The sequence below is a fragment of the Salminus brasiliensis genome, chromosome 1 (genome assembly GCF_030463535.1).
Source record: "Salminus brasiliensis chromosome 1, fSalBra1.hap2, whole genome shotgun sequence".
NCBI classification, from domain to species: Eukaryota; Metazoa; Chordata; class Actinopteri; order Characiformes; family Bryconidae; genus Salminus; species Salminus brasiliensis.
Genome location: NC_132878.1, coordinates 61,437,788 through 61,464,933, shown reverse-complemented (window position 1 = coordinate 61,464,933; position 27,146 = coordinate 61,437,788). Strand labels below are relative to the sequence as shown.

The 27,146-nt window shown below is 42.9% G+C and overlaps 1 protein-coding gene and 1 pseudogene across 1 annotated transcript; both read left to right on the top strand.

Moving 5' to 3' along the window:
- Positions 1 to 5,716: 5,716 nt before the first annotated feature.
- On the top strand, positions 5,717 to 11,545 carry LOC140551412 (ankyrin repeat and SOCS box protein 2-like; annotated as a pseudogene).
- Positions 11,546 to 14,512: 2,967 nt separating this feature from the next.
- Positions 14,513 to 23,533, top strand: asb2a.2 (ankyrin repeat and SOCS box containing 2a, tandem duplicate 2). Its single transcript, XM_072697391.1, has 10 exons — positions 14,513 to 14,575; positions 20,030 to 20,385; positions 20,481 to 20,603; positions 21,191 to 21,360; positions 21,447 to 21,602; positions 21,693 to 21,938; positions 22,047 to 22,218; positions 22,321 to 22,891; positions 23,149 to 23,302; positions 23,382 to 23,533. The coding sequence occupies exons 2-10, from the start codon at positions 20,072 to 20,074 to the stop codon at positions 23,531 to 23,533; spliced, it is 2,058 nt and encodes a 685-aa protein (XP_072553492.1). The 5' UTR covers positions 14,513 to 14,575; positions 20,030 to 20,071.
- The last annotated feature ends 3,613 nt before the right edge of the window (positions 23,534 to 27,146 follow it).

The window sequence follows — 27,146 nt, the reverse complement described above, 5'->3', positions numbered from 1 at the left end:
CCACATTTGGTTCCATGAAGAACCATGTTTCTCATAGAGACGTATGAGGGTATAGAATCTTTAAAGACCCCAAAAACTTTATCTTGATGTAAAGTTTTTTTTATTATTATTATTTATATTATTTTATTATTATTTAACATTTCTAAACCAAAAATGTTTATTCTATGGCGTCACTCAAAGAACCTTTTGTAGCACCTTTATTTTTTAAAATGTAAAGCAGCCAGCACTAAAGTTACCAGCACACCATCCGGCACATCCTAAAGTTACCGGCACAGCATCCGGCACATCCTAAAGTTACCGGCACAGCATCCGGCACATCCTAAAGTTACCGGCACAGCATCCGGCACATCCTAAAGTTACCCGCACACCATCCGCCATATCCTAAAGCAGCCAGTACATCACACAGCACATCTTATAGCTACTGCCACAACATCTGGTACATCCTAAGGCACACCAGCATGCCACATAGCACACCAACCAGCACATCCTGAGGCTACCAGCACACCATCCATCATATCTCAAACCAGCCAGCACACCATCCAGCACACTAACCAGTCGCCATGCCATCCAGCACGTCCTAAAGCAGCCAGCACACCATCCGGCACATTCTAAAGCTACCGGTACACCATCCGGCACACTCCTAAAGCAGCCAGCACGCCATCCGGCACATTCTAAAGCTACCGGCACACCATCCGGCACAGTCCTAAAGCAGCCAGCACGCCATCCGGCACATTCGGAAGCTACCAGCACACCATCCAGCACACTCTCAAAGCAGCCAGCACGCCATCCGGCACATTCTAAAGCTACCGGTACACCATCCAGCACACTCCTAAAGCAGCCAGCACGCCATCCGGCACATTCTTAAGCTACTGGCACACCATCCGGCACACTCCTAAAGCAGCCAGCACGCCATCCGGCACATTCTAAAGCTACCGGCACGCCATCCAGCACACTCCTAAAGCAGCCAGCACGCCATCCGGCACATTCTAAAGCTACTGGCACACCATCCGGCACATTCTAAAGCTACTGGCACAACATCTGGTGCATTCTAAAGCACACCAGCATGCCACATGGCACACCAACCAGCACATCCTAAAGCTATCGGCACACCAACTGTCACATCTTAAAGCACCTGGCACACCATCTGGCAAATCCTAAAGCAGCCGACACAAGCAGTGAGGAGTAAAATATAAGGTATGAGAGCGGAGAACCTTTTGGAGAAGGCTTTCAAGAACTTCCACATGATGGCAGTGTTCTAGGCAGAATCCTCATATTGGGATAGAACCTTTTCATTAGGTAAGGGCTCTTCACGCTCACAAATCTCTATGCTAAAGATTTTGTGGCTTAAGGAACTTTTCATTCTTTTTTATGAATGCAGTGGGTGTGGTGGCCCCATGGTTAAATTTCTGGGTTATAAATCAACAAGCTGTTGGATCCCACAAACAAGGCTTTACAATTTGTAAAGGGAAGTGTTACATCTAAAGGCTCTTGTTGTCTCTATTATTGTTGTGTCTGTATGAACTGTTTCTAACATAGAAATGACTTTGAAGATGGATTCTCTGGATCTGTTCTTTCACTGTTGATTTTGTTGTTGTTTATTTATTTGTTTTATCTAGTCAAAGATGAACAAGCAGTTACAGTACAGAGGTCATTCAATAATTTTTTTTTAAAAAGCCTAACTAAGTGGACTGTTTTCTTATGTGTGCCAAAATGGTCCCATGTTACCCTGAACTTCCCAGATCTGACCAGAGTGACCAGATCTAGGTCCAGATTTAAGTATGAGATTAATATTTTGTTAATAATCGATACCTGATTTGTAGTTGAACATGTGGGTTGATTTTTACAGCTGTGGTGATTTTAGTCTGAGCTCTCTCCAGGGCACATAGCACTCTTTTACGCGTCTGGTGCGTTTTTACGCATGTATTGCGTTTTTACGCACGGTGCGCGAAACAAAGAACGAACTAAAGTACACTCACTGATGAATGCTATAACGTGATTACAAACCTGTCGACACATGCTTCACCACCCACACACAGTCCTTCATAACCTAACCTTCCAAAATGCATGCGTGCATCAGTTTAACGGTGGCAAATTCAACTGCGACGATTTTAGGGAACATTATAATCGATAATATTCGTTTCTTTATCCTACACATTTGCGTATCACCAGTGTATTTTCGGAAGAAAACGATTCTATTTATACACACTGAACCAAAAATGAGCTGTAAACTTCACCCCAGGCCAGATATCTCACTCTTTGGGGATTTATATTATAGGACTATAATTGACCTCATTACATATCGCACCTGTCACTGAAAAAAATCTTTCAATTTAAGTTATGCACAAAGATTTAGTCCTAGTCATTTTGAAAAAGGTTAGATGTCTTATCAGGCTTCAGGGTTTCAGGAGTTGTGTAAACTCTTTGTGAATAGGATCCTGTTCCTCTAGTGTTCATTTCTACCTAAAGCGGTTAAGGCTGTACTGGCATTCGGCTTGTCTTGTGTAATTGCGCCACCTGCTGTCCCCACTTGTTTCTCCCACATTTTTACCCCTACTTCAATTTAAGATTTTATGGTGGGTTTATGGACCATCTTCAAATCTCTCTTCATCCCTTGTTGTTGTTACTGTACCTTTAAGCCTATATGTAAATAGTCTCTGTTCTAATTGGCTGCCCTGTACTCGTTTAAAAGAGCAGTCCAGGTTATCATTATGTTGATACATACATACATATGTACATATGTAATTTATATATATCTTATCTTATATCTTATATATATATATATCTTTTATTCACTTTATTCAGGGGTTTTATCTACTATGCTATTAATTATGTGGGAACCACTGTAAAACAAATGGAAAGAAAGAAACTACAGTTTCTATATCATATACAAATAAACAGAGAATTCTAAACACACTATACACTGATCAGCCATAACATTAACAACAAATCCTTGTTTCTACACTCACTGTCCATCATATCAGCTTCACTTACCATATATGAGCACTCTGTAGTTCTATAATTCCAGACTGTAGTCCATCTGTTTCGCTGCATACTCTATTAGTCTTCTTTCACCCTGTTCTTCAGTGGTCAGGAACCCACAGGACCAGCACAGAGCAGGTATTATTTGGGTGGTGGGCCATTCTCAGCACTTGCAGTGACACTGACATAGCGGTAGTGTGTGAGTGTGTGTTGTGCTGGCACAAGGGGGTCAGACACAGCAGTGCTGCTGGGGTTTTTAAACACGGTGTCCACTTAGTGTCCATTCTATCAACACTCCTACTAGGTGATCCACCTTGTACATGTAAAGTCAGAGACAGAAGCTCACCTGTTTCTGTACAGTTTGTGTTGGTCTTCTTCACACACACTAACACCACCACCATGTCAGTGTCACTGCAGCGCTGAGAATGACCCACCACCTAAATAATACCTGCTCTGTGGTAGTCCTGTGTAATATCTATTATTAAAATTTGAATATGTTTTGTATATATTGTATTTTAAAAAGCACATACTACTAACAAACAAATGAATACACTTTAATAGACTCTTCCAGTGAAAGAGAAGGAAAAAAAATGTTTTAATATTTTAATATTTTATTTTAAAAACATTAAAATGCCCCCAAATACCAAGAAATGTCCATACAACATATTAATTGTCTGTGAAAGATCCTCTATCAAATGCCAATTTTATCAAACAGCAGTTACTCAACAACATTTGTCACCATATGGATACGCTGTGGGCTATGTCTAAAACTACAGAAATACCCCTTCTGTTAAGTAAATTTAGCTACTTTAAGATCCACCCATTGCACACACACACACACACACACACACACACGCACACACATACACACAATTGCAAACTCACCCTTCTCAATATCAAACCTCAGCTAGAGGGCACTATGTTCTCTTCACCACCCCCTTGAGTGTATGAACATGTGTGGCTCTCCTAGCGCAGTGTTTCCCTGCACTGGAGTGTTGTCTTGCCCTCACTCAACACACTCACGTCTTTATTAGAAGATCAGAAGATGAAATACGTGACACATTACATAAAAGTCAGGACGTCTGCTGGTGTACCACATTTTATTGATATGCAGCCATATTTTGACACATTAGAGTCACAACCTAGCTAGGGAAGACACCAAAATATGCAGAACATGGGTATTCCAGTACTGGTGTTGGGAACCGCTGAACCACTAATTTAGATTTTTGGCTGATTAATCAAATCCACACAGCAATGTTCCAGCATCTAGTGTAAAGCATTCCCAGAAGAGTGAAGGTACTGTAGCAAATTAAGGGGAAAATTCCAAATATTAATACCCTTCATTTCAGAAGAAACAGGCTTTGGACGCATGGTGTACTTTTGTAAGGACAGTGGGTGTGGGGGGATGCTTATTTAAAGCCAGTAAAAGCAGGGGTCATAGGGCATATTATGTAAACTTATACCTTTGAGTGTCCATGACCAAGTAAGGCTTTTAAATTAGAGCTGGACTTTGTTCCCAGTTTCTGTAAAAGGATTATTAATTAAAATTGATTTTTGTAACTAAAATGGAAAATCTTGGAAAACCTTGAAACATCTTGGAAAACCAAAATCTCTCAATCGTTTTGCATAGAACACACAAACGTAGCGTAAGTAAGTATGTAAGTAAGTATGTAAGTAAGTAACTAAAATACACACTGTTTCTGTATGCTTGCTCCTCAAGTCAGCTTTGATGGATCATACCTATTTGATTTCCTTCATGTGTGTAAAATGGTTAGCAGTCGTAAGCATATACTGAGCCAGCGCCTGCTTCCCCCTACCCCCAACTCCCTCTCTCAGAAGTGAGAAAAGAACGTGGTCATCATTTTGTGTGTCACTGAGACCAAAAATTCCATAAACGTGTGTAGGTCACTTGGGCGGGAGGGAGGTGAATCGTATTGAATGGTAAACACCTTTGAGCTGGACCACAGTAAACTGCAGTACACAGTAGGTACAGTGCAGGCAATGGCGAAAGTCTTCTGAAAACTGAATACTCCAGATACTCAAGTGACGTCTAAAAAGGTGGTAGGTTTTCTTTTCTGTCCTTGATTACAGAATGTGCATTTGAATGGATAGCTATGGTGTTCTTTTACCACTAAAATAGGCCTTTAATGATGTTTTCACTATTTATACTATTTCACTTTCAGGCATGTTTTATATTTGTATTGTATATTTTTTATGATATTCATGACATATTATTTCTATTGGCCCGTTGATCATAAAACTGTGAAACTATGCAAATAAGATAAGAAGAACAGTCTAACCAGCCAAAGAACCATTTAAGCATTGAAATGATTTATTGAGTTGCATGGTTCAAGAACTACACTGCTATTACTAAAGAATCCTTAAAGAGACACTTTTCTGTGGTATACCGTATAAGTCTTGCCCAAGCATTCTTATTGGTTTAGTTGGGTGTGCTTGCCTCAATTGCCAATAAAACCCAAGGCTTGTGCATGCAGAGTAGTGCTGTTACCCACTTTGCTATACCAGCAGCAGATTTTACTAGTAATTTTAATGACCGGTTATACAAACATCAGGCCAAAAAGTTGAAGAGTATATTTTTGTGATTCTTTTTTTTTTTATCATATGGGAACATTTAGCTAAATATAATGTTTTACATGCTTTTAACAGTCTCTTGTTTTCTAAATATTGTACAACTGTGTCAATAGAACTATCTCCGCACCGACCCATCAGATTGAGCATGAGTGTGGCTGAGTGCTGTATGTATGAAAGACTGCCCGAACAGCAGCAGGTGCTGAAGGCAGTGGAGCAGGGTATGCAGGATGCTCAGGTGGCCTGTGACTCAGTGGCTTTCCCAGGATCCCCCCAAAGCTGTCCTTGTATAACCCCTCCTTCTTGGGGCACTCCATACCCCGTCTCCACCACTGCCAACTCTCATGGGTAAGCATTTGCAACAGGTGTGTGTAAGACTACATCGAGATAACTGGCATAGCTGTTTATGTAATCCTTTAGACAGCATATAGCATATTACTCTGAGGAGATTGTACAGGCTCCTTTTAGCATGCTGACATATTTGTATGTGGATATATCTGACATAAATGTTTTTCAATGCTGTATCTTTATAATAAGGTCAGTTAGTGAAGACACTGAAAGAGAGCAGTAGTGTTGCTGTAAACTATTTTATCTTTGAGGTTAGTTACTTACTTTTATCTTTGAGTAAAACGTTACTCATAGCTGGTTCCAAATATAATAGCCTAAAGATCCTCTAGGAACTTTACTTCAAATGATTTCTTAGAGGAACTAAAGTTCATAGTGAAGAATCCCAAAAGTTCTTACAGGCTTCTCTAAAAGCATTGAGGAACGCCTGAGTGCTTGGAATAACTTAGATGTACATATTTGACACTAAATACTGTACACATCCCGGCACCTGTTCTGTTCTGCCACGTTTATGACAACTCAGAACTTTTCTCTAATGTCTCTAATGGGTAGACAGACCATACCACCACACTAAACTCTTAACTCTGTCATGAAATAATACCAGGGTTTTTTTTTTTGTTTTCTTTAAAAATATGGACCTTTAATGTAATGAGTGTTATTACCAAATTCAGATTCAAATAGCTTTCTGGTGTCTTCAGAAAAAAGTTTGTAGATGCAGATAAGTCTGGGATGGGGTTTAAAATGATTATAGAACATCTAGAAATCTAAAATCTGACTGTGTACTTGTTACACTTGTTACAAACTACATACAATCAAAACAACTTTTTGATTGTATATACCTCACAATGTTTAAATGTAGATCTAAGATAGGTTTAGATTTTTTCCCCATATATGTATATATATATAATTTTTCCCCATATATGTATATATATATAATATTTTGGCTCCATAACATATAATGTTAATTGTGTATGACTTTGACACAGTACCACCTTCATATAGGTACACTTTCTCTGTACTTTCTACCTCTGCTGTATGCCAACAAAACTAGAAACAAGTAAATGGTAGAAAGAAAAGCTCAGACTCGAATAGAATGATTTCTCATTAGGGCCATAGACAACAATAGCAATAGAATTCAGTCTGTCATATGGCGAACACTCAATGGCCTCCGTCTGGTCTCCTTTGGGCTTGATGAGTAGGTGTCTGTCTGGATCTTTTGTACTTTGTTATTCTGTAAGCTTTGTTCTTTCACTTTCGAGTTTTTTCGAGTACTTAACTGAAGAAAACTGAATCACCACCATTAATATTTAGATTTTTTCCGCTTCGGCTTATCTGAGTCAAAGAAACCAATCCAAAGAAACCTAAACCTGAGGAATGAGCAATGTGTGCTTGGAGCGTTACCTGCTAGATTTTCAGGTATGATGAGGGCCCACTGATCCAAGCGATACAGAATGGTGATGTGGGGGAAGTGAGGAATATGGTGATATCTGTGAAAACTCATGCAGCTTCATGAAACCAAACAGGGACGGCTGGACTCCGCTGCATGAAGCTGCATATTATGGCCAGATTGATTGCTTGAAGATATTGCTTGCAGGTGAGTGACAGATCTGACAGATTTGAACTAAAACCTTTCTTCAGTTGAAGGAACAGCATGCACTTGTCAAAGTACAGTATTAATAACTCAGCAGTTCTTAATGCCAGTCATGGAGATCCCATGCACTGCAGATTTTTTGGGGTTGACAATTTTACTGTGTGTCAGACCAAGTATGTTATGACAAAGGAAACGTGTAATAAGATTTACAGAACTGTAAAAAACAGTTACACAATTAGCCTGGTATGACAGGGTGGGCTTTAAATCATTGATCTCACCACATAGAGAGAAAACAATACATCATTATTTTTAACTTAATATATTTACTTATTCTCTCAATGACTTGACTTATCAACCCAAAATATTTACTCAAATATATACAATTTCTAAAATTAGTACATTGAAAAAAAATAAATTATAAGATACTGAATACAGAGTAAAGATTTTGATTTTAAAATGTGAAATAAGTCAGAATTCAAACAAATTATATATATAAAATATAATTTGACAAATTATCAGCATGATGGGGACATAAGAAATTGCTTTTCCATAATAAGTAAGATAATAATTCTGACACACAGAATCAAAGAAGAAAGAAAATCATTTTTCATTATTTTATTACTTTTGGTTCCGTAAACAATCATGTCTGTACACTGTTAAAAGTTGAAGTTCCTTGAGAAACATTTGAAGTTTTTTTAATTCCCTCTATTAAAGGTTCCTTGAGAGTTCCTCAAGCACCTTAAGAGGTTCCTCCACAGTTTAAACTGAAGAACCTCCAAAAGTTGCTCATGAATCCTTTACTTTTAACAGTGTAATAGTGATGTGTGAGTGTGAAAAACCTTTTAAAGGTCTAAAGAGCCTTCACTTGATGTAAATTAATGTAAATTACCAATTTAGGTTTTTCAAGGTTTTTTACACTCACACTTATCTCTATTACAAACAAGGTTCTGCATGGAAGCAAACATGGTTCTTCCATGGCGTTGCTTAAAGAACTATTTAAAGCAACTTTATAAGTTCAATCAAAGTCCATATTTCCTCACTTATACCCCTTGCTTGTTATATCTCATTGAATGACCCACCATGGCACTACAAGCACTGTGAGTGATGTTCTTCTAGTCAATCAAAAAAAAAAAAAAAAAATGAATAAGTTACGTTGTGTCCATGATTGAACACCAACATCAGATGTACCCAGTTGCATATTTTCATATAACTCCACTTATCTTTCAGCTGTTCCACTGATGATTAACTCTAAAACATTTAAAGACCAGACCCCACTTATTCTGGCTGTATCCAGAGGACACTTAGCTTGTATGCAATATCTTTTGGAGAATGGGGCTGATCCTAGAATTCCCACAAAATCCAATGAAACCCCTCTGTATGAAGGTAACCCTGTTTGGTATGGTATATTCATGGTATTTATGCTATATTCAGACCTGCAAATGCGTAAAATGCACACATAATATTCAGTAGAGAATTAATAAGCATTTTGTTTTTTTCCCCCAGCTTGTTCGACATCTAACGTTCAAATGGTGCTGCTTCTAGTGCAATATGGGGCAGAAGTCAATCAGAAATGCTTGGATGGGTGGACAGCTCTGCATGAGGCAGTGTCACAGAATCACTTGAAAATCTGTAAGATTCTAGTTGACTATGGGGCCACGATCTGCACTTCCAACATCTATGGAGTGACCCCTTTATTCCTGGCTGCCCAGTGTGGATGTGTTGAGGCTCTGAGCTTCCTAATGAAAAATGGTTTGTACATCTGTTCAGGTTATTACACTCAGCACATGTGCTGAATTGAATTATTATCATGTAATTATGCTGCATGTTTCCTTTGATACTTTTTAGGTAGGCAGGTCTTGTGGTCTTTTCTGGTATTCCGTGATCAGTACCTATCAAAAGTAGTCTAAGAAAGGAACAACCTGTGAACCAGCGACAAGGTCATGGGCACCTAAGGCTCATTGCATGGAGACCCCACGTCATCACTTACAGGACTTCAAGGATCTGCTGCTAATGCCTTGGTGCCAGATACCACACGACAACTTCAGAGTCTATGCATGTAACAAAGATGACTTCAAAAATGCAATACCCAATAATTTTACAATACCCACAAGCATTAATTACTTTCCAGAATGTCTAAAAATACAGATGTATAAGCTAGACTTGCTTGGTCTTATTTATTAAACCCCTTAAATTAAAGTCCTTACCTCAGTCTCATCTTGGTTGATTTAGTTCATATTCACTAAGGTGGTTACCACCTTAAATTGTGTCCCTGCCCTAAGACTTATATACATGACTGTATATGTGTGTGTCCTTTAAAAGGTGCTGATATAAACAGTGAAGCAAAAGACAGAGCTACACCTTTGTATGAGGCCTGCAAGAATGGTCACACAGAGATTGTGGAGTTACTTCTATCTTGGAGTGCTGATGCTAACAGGCCTGGAAAGCATGGACTTTTACCTATTCATGTGGCTGCGAAGGGTGGAAACAAAAGGTAGATATCACTCAAACACATTCATTAGTTATTAGTCATCTAGCAATCACCTATGCTCAGTATAGTTTGTGTACACTCGATCACTTTGTTTGTCTTGCCTCATCTCATCCACTCTCCAGGATTGTTTCTATGCTGATACCGATCACTAGCAGAACCCAAATGCAGGGAAGTGGCATAAGTCCCCTCCATTTGGCAGCTGAGCATGATGAAGATGATGTCTTGGAGCTCCTCATCCAGGCTGGCTTTGACGTGAATGCTCTGCTAGCTCTAGGACGTTCCTGCATGTATGAAGACCGCCGCATTACGGCTCTCTACTTCGCTGTTGACAATGGCAACACTGAAGCTGCCAGCATGCTCTTGGAGGCTGGGGCTGATCCTAACTTAGACCCATTCACCCCACTTCTGCTGGCTGTGAGGCAGGGTCATGTAGAGATGGCCACTTTGCTTATGGAACATGGAGCCAATGTCAACGCCTCCATCCCCACACACCCCACTGCTTTCCCTGCGTGTGTGGTGCTTGGGGTGAGGAACCTCACCATGCTAAAATGTTTGATGGACTATGGAGTCGATGCCACAGCATGCTTTGAATGTGGACATGGCGCCAAGCAGCATCCAAAGATGGACACCTGTCTGCAGGTAAGAAACACTGAGGCACCAGAATAGACAATTACACATCCATAAGTGAAAATTGTGGTCCAATTTTTTTATAGATCATTTAGAACTTCTTTAAACTCACTATACACCTACTTTATTCTTCCTCACACTTGCCTTTTTAGTCACTTTACAGGTTCTACCTACTTTGTCTAGCTTCTAGTTCCGTTACTTTCTTAATCCACCTATCTTTATCTTTAGTACCTAGGCAACTCTATTATACACTCCTATCGACTCATCGGCCACTATGTTAAAACCCCTTGTGCTTCTTCAGACTGGCCACTTTGTTAGAAACACCTTATGATTCCATCATAGTTCCATCATGAGAGAGGCCCACCACCCAACTCATATGAGGTCAGCATACAGCATTTAAGGCATGTCCTTTAGGGGTTCACATAATGCTGTTTAAAGCATTTAGGTGCTTTTTTGAGTTATCTTGGTTCTATACAGCATCATTGCATTTGCATCAGAAGTGATATTTGTCTTTTATACTGACAGTTCTGTGAAATGATCTCCCATCCATCAGTGTGTCGTTGGGTGGGACCCATCATAGATGTGATGCTGGACTATGTTGGTCATGTCAAGCTCTGTTCCAGACTCAGTGAATGCCTGGAAAGCTATGACTCCTGGGTCCATATAAAACAGAAATCTAGTCAGTATATGCAATATGAATTTATACACTTATATTTATTAGATAAATATTATACAGATGAATACGTATACAAAATCCTGCTCTTCTAACACGTCTTATATTCCTTTTGTCTTCAGTGCTACCCAAGTGTCTAATGCAACTTTGCAGACTAAGGATCCGGCAGCTAGTGGGAACACAAAGGCTGAAGCATATTGGTACACTGGGTCTTCCAGGGAGACTGATCAAGTACCTAAAACATGAGCACTAGAAGCCCATTCAAGCTTGCCTCATGCAACTGAGAAACACATGTATTTTATTTGGTATTAAGGTGTTTGGAGACTACACAACATTTAAAAGTAAAATATCCTACTTTATAGTCAGCTGTTATGTCATGACTTGCTCTGAAGTGTGAGAAAACTGGAATGTGTAAAATATCTGAAATTATATTTTTCAAATTGAGAAAAAAAACTGACCGGATTTTATGTTGCACCAATGCAGAACCTACTAAACTAACTATATCTGTAAGATGTGCAGCTATTCCAGAGAGGCACAGCCATCTATGCATTGGCCCAAGTTCAATCACTGAGAATGAAAAAATACACATGTGAATATTTACAGTTCATCATAGGTGCATGTCCACTGTGAGAGACATAATCTAAAAAAAAACAATCCAGAAATCACAATGTATGATTTTTTAATAATTTATTTGTGTGTTACTGCTGCAAATAAGTATTTGAACACCTGTGAAAATCAATGTTAATATTTGGTACAGTAGCCTTTGTTTGCAATTACAGAGGTCAAACGTTTCCTGGAGTTTTTCACCAGGTTTGCACACACTGCAGCAGGAATTTTGACCCATTCCTCCTCACAGATCTTCTCCAGATCAGCCAGGTTTCTGGGCTGCTTCTGGGAGTTTTTGGAGCTCCCTCCAAAGATTTTCTAGGGTTTAGGTCTGGAGACTGGCTAGGCCACTCCAGAACCTTGATATGTTTCTAACGGTGCCACTATATGGTTATCCTGGCTGTGTGCTTTGGGTCATTGTCATGTTGAAAGGCCCAGCCACAACCCATCTTCAGTGCTCCAACTGAGGGAAGGAGGTTGTTCCCCAAAATCTCGCAATACATGGCCCCGGTCATCCTCTCCTTAATACAGTGCAGTTGTCCTGTCCCATGTGCATAAAAACACCCCCAAAAGCATGATGCTTCCACTCCCATGCTTCACAGTAGGGATGGTGTTTTTGGGATGGTGCTCTTCATTCTTCATCCTGCAAACACGGCGAGTGGAATTAAGACCAAAAAGTTCTATTTTGGTCTCATCTGACCACAGAACTTTCTTCCATGACTCCTCCTGGATCATCCAAATGGTCATGGGCAAACTTAAGACGGGCCTGGATGTGTGCTGATTTAAGCAGGGGAACCTTCCGTGCCATGCATGACTTTAAACTATGACGTCTTAGTGTATTACCCACAGTAACCTTGAAAACAGTGGTGCCAGCTCTCTTCAGGTCATTGACCAGCTCCTCCCATGTAGTTCTGGGCTGATTCCTCACCTTTCTTAGGATCACTGATACACCAAGAGGTGAGATCATGCATGGAGCCCCAGTCCGAGGGAGATAGACAGTCATGTTTAGCTTCATCCATTTTCTAATAATTGCTCCAACAGTTGATCTTTTTTCACCAAGCTGCTTGGCAATTGCCCTGTAGCCCTTTCCAGCCTTGTGGAGGTCTACAATTTTGTCTCTGGTGTCTTTGGGCAGCTCTTTGGTCTTAGCCATGTTAGTAGTTGGAGTCTTACTGATTGTATGGGGTGGACAGGTGTCTGTAGGCAGCTAATGACCTCAAACAGGTGCTTCTAATTTAGAATAATAAGTGGAGTGGAGGTGGACTTTTTAGAGGCTAACAGGTCTTTGAGGGCCAGAATTTTTGCTGATTGGCAGGTGTTCAAATACGTATTTGCAGCAGTAACACACAAAAAAATTATTTAAAAATCATACATTGTGATTTCCGGATAGTTTTTTTTTAGATTATGTCTCTCACAGTGGACATGCACCTAAGATGAAAATGTCAGACCCCTCCATGATTTCTAAGTGGGAGAACTTGCAAAGTCGCAGGGTGTTCAAATACTTATTTTCCTCACTGTACTGTTACAGAATGATGTCATTTTGCAGTTGTGCAAAAGTACACTTACAGCCCTTTCTTACAGTTGTTTTACCAGAGGGCAGTGATTGGAAGAGGTGATGCCCAGGGTGAAAGGGTTCGGATATAATCTTGCAAGCACACTTCATGACTCTGCTATTATAAATGTCCTGAAACGCAGAGTACACCCTGGAGTCTGGCTCGTTCTAGTGAAGTGGATGATCCAAACCAGGCCAATGCAAGTGACGCTGACCCACAACCTTCACAGTGAGCCAACACTTGAACTGTGTGGGTCACTTATTTACCACAGCTAATAAAGATTTAGTTACAGACATTTGAGTCACTGTCTCTGTTAATATGAGAAAGTTCAAGGCAGCAATGTTGCTTGCAATGTTGATGCTATCCAAGCTCACTAAGAACTTGACACACCTAAGTCAATAATCTCACACTAAAACTCTTTGGACAAAGACAGTTCAATACAGAATTGTCAGTGATGGGGCTTCCGAGTGGCACAGCCATCCCTGGAACCCTATCATAATTACATAAGTCACAGTTTAAAGGAATGTACAGTTTAAAAAGGAGGACGCACAGCTATGATGTGCTAGCTTTTAGATTCCCAGCACTGGTGACAATGTGTGATAGTGGAATCCAAGCTAATTGTTGGGATTGGAAATGCCAAAAATGGGTTTAAAAAAACAACAACAAATTAAACATTAACCAAAAAATATTGGGACAAAAAGCAATTGGGTAACAATAAATGTATCTAATAAAACGAGCATTATGTTAAAAAAGGCATTAACATAAAGGTCAACCTGGCCAGCTCTAGGACTTCTTTGGTATTGGGTTTTAGATCTCCTCTGTTGTTACAGCTCTATTTTTCAGTCTGTTTACTCCTAAGCAGATGTAAATACTGCTAGTGTGTCTGTAGTTCCCTCCACAGTGCCTCTCACCCCTCCTGTTAACTATACCCCCCATATCCAGGCCAAACAAGCTGCAGCATGTGAAAGCCAAGTCAAGATATCTGTGGTCACAGGTTTGTTTATATCACGAAATCAAACCCTCTCTGACTGCAGCAGTTAGGGAATGTACACAGAGCCCCGAAGCACACAAGGGAAGAGGTCTACACAACTGTGCTACCTGCTACAGTTTTGATATTTAGAAAGGTAGGTGGGAAATGTAATGACTTTAGCGTTGTGCATATACACACACACACACACACACACACACACACACATTTAACTATGATGGCTTCAGTTCCAGCAATAAAAATGACAAAATACAAATCTTCTCTCAAGTTCAGTTTACAGAAATGACAATTGGGTTTTTGCATTAGGCCCACAGCTCATTACAAATGTGCTGCTAAATATGAAGGATTTACTGAATTGCCTGCATGGCCTTTTAAGGTGTGTAATGTCTCAAAATGTTACAAACTTTCTAGCCAATGCTATTTTGAAGGCTCCTGTTGCTGCTGGTTATGATGGTAATGATGATAAGAGCTATAATTATTATAAAAACTTATCAGGAATCTAGCATAAGATCTGACAAATGGATGACAATATACTGGGGAAACAAACTACTCATACATACGTACATGTCATGCTGGCTAGGCAAGACAAGGGAACACTCGCAAGGACAGTGCAGTGCAAGAATAAAGTCTTTAATGACAGAACCAAACAAACAAAACAAAACGAGGCAGCAAAGTACAGGGTCCAATAAACCAGAAACAGAAAACGAACGGGTGACAACAGAAATGGGGCTTAACCTAGGAAGACGACCTGAGGCTGGAACGTAGCCCAGGAGCAAAGCGAGAAGGGGCAAATCAAACAGAGGAAGGAAGGCTAGAACTTAAAGAAACCAGAGAAACTAGAAAAACAAAACCTCACCCCAAAACGCGCTCGTCAGGCGCTAGTAAACTTACGTGACTAGAGTGCAAGGGAACCGGACACCAAATCTCACTGGCGACCAACCGGTGAACCAGACAGCGAACTCCTTCTGAATGTGAAACAGCTCCTATAGAGCATACACTACCGAAACCCGTAGACTCTCCTAGAAGTCTCATGAACGTGAAGCCAACCTTACAGCTTGGCATCGCAAGAGTAATTCTCGTTTGCTCCCTTTGCGTTTGCTCCCTTTGTATCCCAGCTTACAGGTGAAACAAATCAGAACTGAACAGAAAACATGGCGTCTTACATCGACCGCTGTAAACATAAAAGTCCTTGGTGACAAAACAAACGGGAGGAACAGAAAGTCCATGAACATTGAAATTAACCAAACATCAACCTGTGGACCTCGGACAGAAACCGCCCCCGGGGGGGTGCGGCGCTGCAGGACCAGACGCCTGAGAACCCGGATCCAAGAGCGGACCCTCTCCGTCTGACGAGACGGGCCGCGGCACCTGCCGACTGGAGAGCCCTTCACGGGCGGGGGCCTGCGATTTCCTGGGGCGACCGCGAGGCCTGGGAGCCGGCTTGTCCGGACAGCGTTCATGGAACTCCTGGACCAATGCAGGGTCCAGGACGTTACTGGCCAGTTCCCAGGAGCGTTCCTCCGGACCATAACCTTCCCAGTCCAGCAGATACTGAAGTCGCCCCCCGCGCCGTCGGGAGTCCAGTACTCGCCGGACCGTGTAAGCGGGGGTCCCCTCAACTTCTACAGGCTCCGGCGGCGTGTCCACCGGGGTGGCCTCGTCCAGGGGCCCGGGCACCACAGGCTTTAGCTGCGACACATGAAACACAGGATGTATACGTGAGTGCGGGGGTAAACGAACCTTAACAGAAACCTCATTGATATGTTTTACATCCTCGAATGGACCCATGTACTTAGCTGCCAGCTTCTGCGACGGAAGACCAGTCCGAATGTCCCGTTTGGAGACCCATACACGGTCTCCCGGCGCATATGACGGGGTCTCCCCGCGCTTCTCATCGGCCTGAGTCTTATTGCGCCGCAGGAAGGTCTGGATATGCTGATGGGTCTTGGCCCAGACGGCTTTGCTGCGGCGCATCCATGCATCGACTGCTGGTACTCGGGTTTCCGCAGCAGTCCAAGGGGCCAACAGGGGTTGGTAGCCTAACATACACTGGTAGGGGGTGAGGCCAGTGGTCGCGCACCTCAACGAGTTCTGGGCCATCTCGGCCTAAATCAGATACCGCGACCAGTCGCTGGGGTAGTCGTGACAGTAGATCCGCAAAAACTTCCCCAGCTCCTGATTAGTGCGCTCACACTGGCCATTGGTCTGAGGGTGGTACCCGGTGGAAAGACTCACGCTCACCCCCAGGTGCTCACAGAACGCCCCCCATACCTGGGATGTGAACTGGGCCCCTCGGTCTGATACTATGTCCTCCGGGATCCCGAAATTCCGGAGGACGTGGTCTACCAGGGCTTGGGCCGCCTGCATAGCTGTGGGCTCTGCTATCTCCGTATTGAGGTCCCATTGAATCGCCGCGACTGTAACGGAAGGTGGTAATAAGGGTACCGGGTCGACCTTCCCCCCCATCCGCCGTTTGGTGGATGCGGGAGAGGGCGTCCGCCTTAGTGTTACGGGAGCCTGGCCTGTAAGTAATGTGAAACTGGAACCTGGCGAAAAACAGGGACCATCTAGCTTGCCTGGGGTTCAAACACTTAGCTTGCCGGAGATACTCGAGGTTCTTATGGTCGGTGAGTACCAGGAATGGGTGGGCAGCGCCCTCCAACCAATGATGCCACTCCAAAAGCGCCATCTTGACCGCCAGGAGCTCCCGATCCCCTAGCCCGTAGTTCCGCTCTGCCCCTGTGAGCTTCTTAGAGTAAAACGCTGCCCCCACCCCCGGACTGGAGGCATCCACCTCCACCATGAATGGTCTACGGGGATCGGGGTGGCGCAACAATGGGGCCAACATGAAAGCCTGCTTGAGTGCTTGAAACGAGTCCTCCGCAGCCAGCGTCCATGTGATGCGCCTTGAGGCTCCCTTAAGTAACGACGTTATGGGTGCTGCCAAACTACTGAAGTCCCTAGTAAACCTCCTGTAGAAGTTTGCGAACCCTAGAAAGCTCTGAACTTCCTTTACCAAGCCTGGTGACGACCAATCCAGGACCGCCTGGTGATGTAACCCAGAAAAGGTATCTCCAGCACGTGGAACATGCACTTCTCTAACTTAACAAACAGCCGGTGGGACCTGAGTCTCACCAGGAACAGGCTGACGTGACGTACATGGGAGATCATGTCGGGGGAGTACACCAAAAATCAAAATCAAATAAAATTTTATTTGTCACATACATAGTAATACACAGTATAACTTGCAGTGAAATGCTTTTTTTGACAGTCTGCCCACATGTCGTCACCAGTATGTCGTCCAGAAAGACCACCATGAATCGTCCGCGGTAGTCCTTCAGGACGTCATTGATAAACGTCTGGAAGACGGAGGGGGCGTTGGCTAGGCCGTACGGCATGACCCAGTATTGGTAGTGCCCCCTGGTGGTCATAAACGGCGTCTTCCACTCGTCCCCCTCCCTGATCCGTACGAGATTGTATGCACTGTGCAAGTCTAACTTGCTAAACACCCAGGCCCCCCGCAACTGTTCGAGGGCGGACGGGACCAACGGCATAGGGTAGGGGAAACGCCTGGTTATAGCGTTAAGCGCCTTGTAGTCTATACACGGCCTCAACTCCCCCCCTCCTTCTTCAGGATAAAGAAAAACTCTGACGCTACAGGAGACTTAGACGGCGTGATGGGTGATGCCCGTCCAGGGTGGTGATGCGGAGAGGTCTCAGGAGTTCCTCCACCGGGATCTTCAGACGCTCCATGATGTCGGCCCTCAGGAAGCTCCCCTCCGCACCGCAGTTGATCAACGCTGCAACACACACAGACTGGGACTGGTAGGTCACTAATACCGGCAACGTGATCGACCATGACACAAGCCCCTGAACAGGCAGACTCACCGCATTAGCGTGAGGAGTCCCCTCCCCCCGCCCATCGGTGTTTGGGCAGGAAGCCATCAAGATCCTCTTTCGGCAGTCCCTGCGACGATGCCCCGTATCCCTGCAGTAGAAACACAGCCCCTCTCTGGTCCTTCGGCTGCGCTCCTCAGGGGCCAAGCAGCCGATACCCACCTCCATGGGCTCCCCCTCCGGCGTACTTGGTGAGGCAGGAGCCGCCGCTCCCGCTGAACTGGGGAGTAATACGCTCCCTGGTGACCCTTGGCTGGCCTGCCTCTTGGGACAGGCGACCGATCCCCCAGCTCCGTGGGGTCTGGGGTGAGTGGGGCGACCTAAGAGCTGGTCCAGCCGGATCGCGAGCGCGATGAAGTCGTCCAGCTCCAACGTCTCGCCCCGACAGGCCAGCTCCCGCTGCAGATGGGGGTTCAACCCGTTGCGAAACAGGGCCAATAGGGCCGGCTGATTCCATCCACTCCCTGCCGCCAGAGTACGGAACTCGAGGGAGTATTGAGCAGCCAACCTGCTCCATCTGCAGCAGCAGGTCGCCCTTGGTGAGTCCCTCTCAGGGGTGTAGAAACACCGCCTTAAAATGTTTAAGGTAATCCGAGAGGGATCCTTCGCTAAGCTCCATCCAGGTGGCAGTGGACCAATCCAGAGCTTTCCCTGTGAGCTAGGATACTATAAAGGCAATCTTCGCCTGGTCAGTGCCGGTCGGAGAGTTCTTAAAGAAGACCTCACACTGAAGCAAGAACCCCTCGCAAAGCTCCTGATTGCCACTGTACGTATCAGGCTTGCCAACCAGATACGCGCTATGGGGTGTGAAGACGGGACTGGGAGAGCTAGCAGGCTCCAACGAAGTCTTTACTTGATTCGTGAGCCCCTGAACGTCACCCACTAGTTGGGTGACTTGATGCTGCTGGCCCACCTGTTGCTGCGCCAGGTGGCCGACAGTCTCTGACACGCTCTGCAGAGTGTGTTGCTGCTGCCCCAAGAATTGACCTTGGGCGCGAACAGCGTGATCCAAGGCTTCCATCCCCGCTGTTCGGAGGGTGTCGGCCGAGAATTCTGTCATGCTGGCTAGGCGAGACACAGGAACACTCGCAGGGACAGAGCAGTGCAAGAATAAAGTCTTTAATGACAGAACCAAACAAACAAACAAAACAAAACGAGGCAGCAAAGTACAGGGTCCAATAAACCAGAAACAGAAAACGAACGGGTGACAACAGAAATGGGGCTTAACCTAGGAAGACGACCTGAGGCTGGAAAGTAGCCCGGGAGCAAAGTGAGAATGGGCAAATCAAACGGAGGGAGGAAGGCTAGAAACCAGAGAAACTAGCAAAACAAAACCTCACCCCAAAACGCGCTCGTCAGGCGCTAGTAAACTTACGTGACTAGAGTGCAAGGAAACCGGACGCCAAATCTCACTGGCAAACCAACCGGTGAACCAGACAGCGAACTCCTTCTGAACGTGAAACAGCTCCTATAGAGCATACACTACCGAAACCCGTAGACTCTCCTAGAAGTCTCATGAACGTGAAGCCAACCTTACAGCTTGGCATCGCAAGAGTCATTCTCGGCAACAAGACATTTGCGTTTGCTCCCTCTGTATCGGCTGCGCCGCTAGGCTGACAGTACAAACATATCATTAACCATTCAGTTATGTTTCTGTTCTTTTTTAGCCTTTCATTTTCTTATTTATGATCAGTCACTAGGTGGATTAAACCCTCTCTAACTGCCAAGGTGGATCATGGCAGCAGCCAGGGTGTCAGTGCCTGGCATGAGCACAGCAGCTGTGGACACAGAGGACTACAGTCCTTACGCAAACATGTCTGATGAGCAACTCCTGCAGTTGGCTATTGAGCGAAGTCTAGCCGAAACAAACTTGACACCCAGGCAGAATCAAGCATTCTGCTCCAGCACGCTGACACTGGACCGCTGTTCACGTGTCAGGCGACCTCAAAACCTCCCTGCCCCAGCAAATCCACCTGCAAACCCACCTGCAAACCCACCTGCAAACCCACCTGCAAACCCACCGACTCACCTGTCTGCAAACCCTCCTGTGTAATATACATACACTGAATCACACATTGTCTTAGTATTCTAAGTGTATTTTTTAAGCACTTTTATGTTATGTAATGAAATCATTTTCCTAACAGTGAGAAACAGTGTACAAAAATCAACAGAGATGTTCAAAACCATTACTTCAGTAAAGACAAGGATCAAGTGGTCGCTTGGACAAGACACAATGGAATCCTGCGGGTTACTGTGGAATCCGTCAAGTGAGTTACCCTCACTAGCAGACAGCAACCAATTTTCTGCACGTTTCTGCATAATTTAACTGTTAAGACATAAACAAACTCATTTGCAGTGGTGGCTCAGTGGATAGAGTGCCGGGCTTCGATAACAAGGTTGTGGGTTCGATTCCCGGGCTTGGCAAGCTGCCGCTGTTGGGCCCTCGAGCAAGGCCCTTTACCCTCTCTGCTCCCCGGGCGCTGGAGTTGGCTGCCCACCGCTCTGGGTGTGTGTCCTCACTGCCCCTAGTTCACTAGTGTGAGTGTGTGTTCACTACCACAGATGGGTTAAATGCGGAGGACACATTTCGCTGTGCAGTGCACACTGTACAGTGACAAATAACTGCACCTTTAGATCGATCTGATGTAAATTGCTGTTTTAAAGAAGCACAACTCACAGAAGTAGTGATGAAAGCCAGATGTCTGCTTTAAGAGCCACATGACAGAAACCTAATAAATGCAATGGCTTTTTGCAATGGGTTTATGGATGCAATGGGAATTTCAGGTACAGTATATCAGTTTGGTTTGGTTAGTGTTTGTAAGTACATTGTCTAAGGATTTCATTTGTCTTTCAGGAATTTAGACCCTTTCCTCTCAGCTATTTGGAAGGGTGACGCCAAGGCTTTAAGAGACATAATACTGTTGAAATCTAAAAACCTCACAGAGCCTAATAAAGACGGTTGGATACCTCTCCACGAGTCTGCATATTACGGCCATGTGGACTGTCTGAAGATTTTGCTGAGAGGTAAGAAATCTGTTAGAAATCAGCACTGTTGTGAACTATTACATAATGTTTATCACAGATTTGTGATCGTATTCCTTCACCTTTAGCTGAACCGCAGACCATTAACTTTCGCACTCTCAAGAACCAGACCCCTCTTCTTCTGGCTGTGAGCCGCAAACACCTGGCTTGTGTTCAGTACCTCCTGGAGAAGGGTGCTGATCCCAACCTTGCAAATAACCAGTGGGAGACCCCATTATACAAAGGTAAATATGTGTTATGCTATATCTGATATGGAGCACCGCAGTGACTCGCCTGTTGTTGGGTGAATTAGCTGACAAAGCTTGTCTTTATAGCTTGTGAAAAGGGCTTTGAAGAAGCTGTGGGTCTCCTCATAAGATTTGGAGCAGCAACAACAAAGTCCTGCGTTCAAGGTGGAACACCGCTACATGAAGCAGTGAGGCAAAAACACCTGGAAATGTGCAAAATGCTGCTTCAAGCCAGTGCTAAGCTGATGGCTAAAAACATTTACGGCATAGACCCTGTGTTTACAGCAGCTCAGTGTGGTGCTTCTGAAGTGCTTAGCTTCCTGATTATGAAAGGTAGGTACCATGAACAAGAAACCACTTGAACAGTCATTCGGAAATGACATAAAATTGGGGGAATCCATGATCAGTTTCTCAGCATTCATTCTGGGAGTTTTTCTCTAGGGGGAGACGTCAACACTCAGGCTAATGATGGCGCCTCAGCCTTGTTTGAAGCTTCTAAGAATGGTCATGGTGAAGTTGTGGAGATCCTCTTGTCAAGACGAGCTGATGTTAACAAATGTAATAAAGCAGGCCTGCTCCCAATTCACATTGCTGCTAAGAATGGACATGATGGGTTAGTGATTTTACGACAGATTCAGTTGCCATAAAATTTTGCACGAAATAAAGTTGAACTTATTCATTATTCAAGTCTGAATTTGTTCCCTTCCTTCTTTAGGATTGTTGCCATGCTGATACCTAGAACTAGCAGGGCCAAAGTAAAACGATGTGGCATCAGTCCTCTCCACCTGGCAGCAGAGCGCAACAGGGATGATGTCGTCGAGACCTTGGTTGACGCTGGTTTTGATGTCAATGCCACTCTATCCATTGATTGGTCTAAGATGTATGAGGATCGCCGCAGCACTGCCCTGTACTGTGCTGTAGCCAACGGTAATGTTGAGGCAGCTACCATGCTCCTGGAGGCTGGTGCGAGCCCAAACTTAGACACCTTCAACCCCCTGCTTGTTGCTGTGAGGAAGGGTTGTATGGAAATGGTCCAACTGCTGGTGAATCATGGTGCTAACGTTAATGCTATACTCCCAACACACCCTACCAGCTTCCCAGCTGCTTTGATTTTCTGCATAAAGTATCTGACCATGTTTAAGTACCTAATGGACAATGGCTGTGATGCTCTATCATGTTTTAAATGTGATTATGGCAGCAATCCTCATCCACCCGTCAAAACCAGAAGGAGTGGAAGGGAGGGGTTATATTATGCCATGGATGCACTTACAGAAGGCACTGTACAGGTAAAAGACTAATGACTACATTTCTCATTTGTTGAAATTAACTGTTCTGAGCACTTCTGTTCTGTTGAAATAAGCACAGTCTCCCAAAAGCTTTGTAGTTTCATCTTAACTGGTCAAGAGAGTGTTCAATGTGAAGTTTGATCTACCATTTAAAAGGACCTTTGTGCTAAGATGCTTTTGGGAAACCCAGCCATGAATATTTCTTTTTATTGAACTCAACACATTATGAATGTTTTCTCTCTTACTACAACCAACAGTTCTGTGAGATGATCTCCAGCCCCTCAGTCAGCTGTTGGTCAGGACCCATCATAGATGTTCTGCTGGACTATGTGGGTCATGTGAAACTGTGTTCCAGACTCAATGAGCAACTGGAGAGTTACAGCGAGTGGTCCCTCATCAAAGAGAAATCAAGTGAGTATGCCACCATATTTCTGATATGTAACTGTTTGTGTTAGACCTTCAAAGCACTTTAACTGTATTTTCTGTCCAGTGCCTCCTCGCTCCTTGATGCATCTCTGCAGACTAAAGATTCGCCAGTGCCTGGGAATCCACAGACTGCGACGAATCAGCAGCCTTCCTCTACCTGGTAGACTCATCAAGTTCTTAAGGCATGAGCAAGAATCATTTAAAGATATCTTGTAAATCAGTCAGTAAAAAGACTGAAGATACACAGAAGAGTATTTTCTTTGCTGTTTCCTTTGAACAATAGCGCATATATGTAAATATCAATACTGTCCAATAAAAAACATGTATCTCCAAAACGGTGACCTTACGGAAGAAGGCAAAAATGTTCTTAGCCCTGAAGTCAATGTAAAATAAGAGGTTATTTGGAACATTTCTATTGGTCCATTCATCCAGAATTACTTACACAGTGTACAGAGCAGCTACAGGGTTCAAACCATGGAGGAAATTTGGACAAAAATGAAGGCCATTATTGCCAAAAAATATTTAATAATAAGGTTATGTAAAGAGATTTTATTCCAAGTAACTTTTGAGCATTTCTATTGGTCCACTCATCATTAAATGTTCAGACAACAAATGGTCAGTTCATGTGTTCAAATAAGGTAATATTTATAATTCAGAATATTTGTAATTTATAAACCAATCTGAAAAGATTGAGGTACATCTTTTTGGACAGTAATTAAGTGTTTATCATTTATTGACTGATTACCTGTTTGACAATTGATATTTCTCAGTTGCAGAGAATGCTAAAACTAGAATTACATAACAGTATTAAAGAATAAAGCTTCTCTTGAAGAGGATACTCTTTTTTATTATGAAAATGTACAGAGCACATGTTTTGTGCTACTTTTATAAGCTGTATATTTTTGTACATGCTAATGTTATATATATATATATATATATATATATATATGTGTGTGTGTGTGTGTGTGTGTGTGTGTGTGTGTGTTTTAAAAAGCCTACGATTGCTTTAATAAAGTAGAATTAAACGTTCACTGTTTGTATCCATCAATATTTATTTAATACAGTCCACCAATAAAGTTTCAAGTTTAAAATGGCATTAAAATGGTTACTCTGTTATGAAAACATATCATAGGTCCTACATTATGTTTTTGCCTAACACTAATTTCATGTTTCAGTCTTTGCTGAAGATAAACGTTTTTTTTTTCACGTTTCAAAAATATCTCAGTACTATTTTAATAATATCTCAAAAGCTGTCTCAATATCTGTAAATAATATCAATTGGAAAGCTGAAAGAATTCAACCTGCTGCAAATGCTGATAATCCAGTTCTACACAGCTATCACTGAGTCCATCTATATCACCTCTGTAACAGTCTAGGTTGGATCTTCCACCAAACAAGAATGGGCCAGAAAATTGTAGACTTAAGTACTACCTTTAAACAAAGTTCATTCGTTCTTGTGCCAGAATGGTATTCTGTTCATTTTGCAATGTGTGAATTTGTACATGGTGTGTGTGTCCTTCAGGATTATGCAAGTGCTGTGCAGGCTGGAAGATTTGTGAACTGTTCTGGAAAGCATGCATACAGTCAAGCCTGAAGCATGTCTACAATGACAAATATATTTTGAACAGTTATATAAAACACATACCATATGAAATGAACACAAGCTAAACATGTTTGCATGTGCTCCTAGGAATCAATGCAATCATACACTCTAAACAGCCCCATCTCAACACAAGCAGTGTTAATTCCACCACTTGTTTGATTGGGAAACACAGCCACTAGAAATATCTTCTATGGATCTATTACATCGCCCTCTGAATGACACGACGGGAACACGAGATGTCACAGTGTATGGGTGGAGGGGGAGGTGGGCTGCTGTTTCTGTACCTTAAAAACAGTCTATATTCCTAGATGGAAAACACAAGGAGATGAATGGTCTGCTTTTCCCTCTTGTGATGCACTGTATGTGTACGTCTAAAAAAAAACTATCATCATTGATATATCCTCAATTGTATCCTATAACAAACAGGTTATTGCAAAGGCAGATCTGTTGATCTCTCAAGCTCCACATGTTTTTAGTGTGTGTTGGATATGCGCTATATTTAACCAGGCCATAATTTAATTCAGACAGTTGGGTAAGATACCCCTTCCCCCACTTTGCTATTTTGTATATGATGTTAGTTGCCATTGCATTGGAAAGTAGTTGTTTTGTACAAAGAGGAAGGTTAATAAATATTCAAATACACAAAAAGTATCTAATACTGACAAAGATTGAACCCTTGGAACCCTTCTCATGCTACATAAAATATAACCATATGAAAAGGTTTTTTAATGAAAAGATTCTTCATCATGAAAATGATAAAAGTACACTATATATACAAAAGTATTGGGACACCTATACAAATATTATACCAACTAAAGCATTAATGACCACCCATTCCAAATCCAAAGGCATTAATATGGAGTTGGTCGGCTTTTTGCAACTCTAACAGCAGGCCTGGAACTCAGCAAATCTTTGGGGATTTTTATGCACCATGCGCCCCAATACAACTCAGACCTCTGTATATTTACGTGGTCTGAGTTGCTGTGGTTGCTAAACTATTGGTTCCTTTTCATAATACCACTCACAGCTGATGATGGAAAGTATAAAAGGGAAGATATTTCTCCCACTGACATGTTGCAGCAGTGGCATCTCATTACAACACAGTACCACTCTGGAATTCAGTGAGCTCTTTAGAAACACCCGTTCTTTAACTAATGTTTGTAAAGGCAGACTACATGGCTAGGTGCTTGATTTTACACACCTGTGTCAATGGGACTGAAGTAGAAGAAGAAGAATTATTAACTGCAAAGAACATTTTCAGAAGTGTCTTGCAGAAGTTACTCTACATTGTGACTGTGACATTTCCTGGGTTGGTTGTGATGTAGAGACCAGTCGCCAAAATTACTATTACCCTTCGAACCAGTTGCTGAAATAACTGTATTTCATGGCCTCTCGAGCTGACCTAAAGATTTGCCCCACTCAAGGACTCTGTCTGGGCCAGCTGACTTACCTTACCTTGGTCTGGAGAGTTTTCTCCCATGCCTGCTTGAGAACTGTGTATTTTTGTGCAATGTGTTTTTATTGCCCATATAAAGTGATTTGTAATTTGCGACCACTTGACACATTTGAATCATGTACATCAAGGTCGCTATTTGTCTTCCAGTGTAGTGTGACCTATTTGTTCACTGTTAAATAAAAGCAATTAAGAAACACCATCTTGTTTACAAAAGCTCTCTTTCTTGCTGACCTAGGATGACCCTCAATTAAAGCAGATAAACGCAGGGGTTAGATCTGTAAACAAAGAAATTGCAGTTCATAACCTTGCTCATAACCTCTACCCCAGCAGTAGCATGATATGCCTGTCTATAAATAAGGAGCTGGTATTTACACTACTTCACGTCTTGCTTGTCTTGTATCTCTTCTGTAACTTGACACAATGGAAGCGGCCAAACAATTGCTTTAGCTTTGACATTCTTGCGCTGTTGGTTCTCTGCCATGGGGTTTCTGTATGAAGCTGTATTGCAGCGTTGTGGGTCTTTGCAGCCCCTCTTCAAATTCTAGGCCAGCTATCTCTCAAGAGCAACCCGAGCTAAGAGGCTGGCAAATGTGCTGCCTAGATCATGTGCGCTCTCTGGTATAAACAGTCAGGGAGGCCATAGAGATAGGGGCCTCTTTTGGCTACAGCAGGCTTGGCTAAAGCAAGTGTAGAAACGTCTTTCTTCTTTTTCTTACTGAAATCTTTAACAGTAGGTAAGTGTCCATTTTGTGCATACTGCATAGTAACCT

Excerpts from the sequence above, each read along its gene's own strand:
- asb2a.2 (XM_072697391.1), top strand. The coding sequence starts at position 20,072 with ATGGCAGCAGCCAGGGTGTCAGTGCCTGGCATGAGCACAGCAGCTGTG. Across the intron at positions 20,604-21,190 it reads GTTACTGTGGAATCCGTCAA|GAATTTAGACCCTTTCCTCT; the intron begins GTGAGTTACCCT and ends TTTGTCTTTCAG. Across the intron at positions 21,939-22,046 it reads TAGCTTCCTGATTATGAAAG|GGGGAGACGTCAACACTCAG; the intron begins GTAGGTACCATG and ends GTTTTTCTCTAG.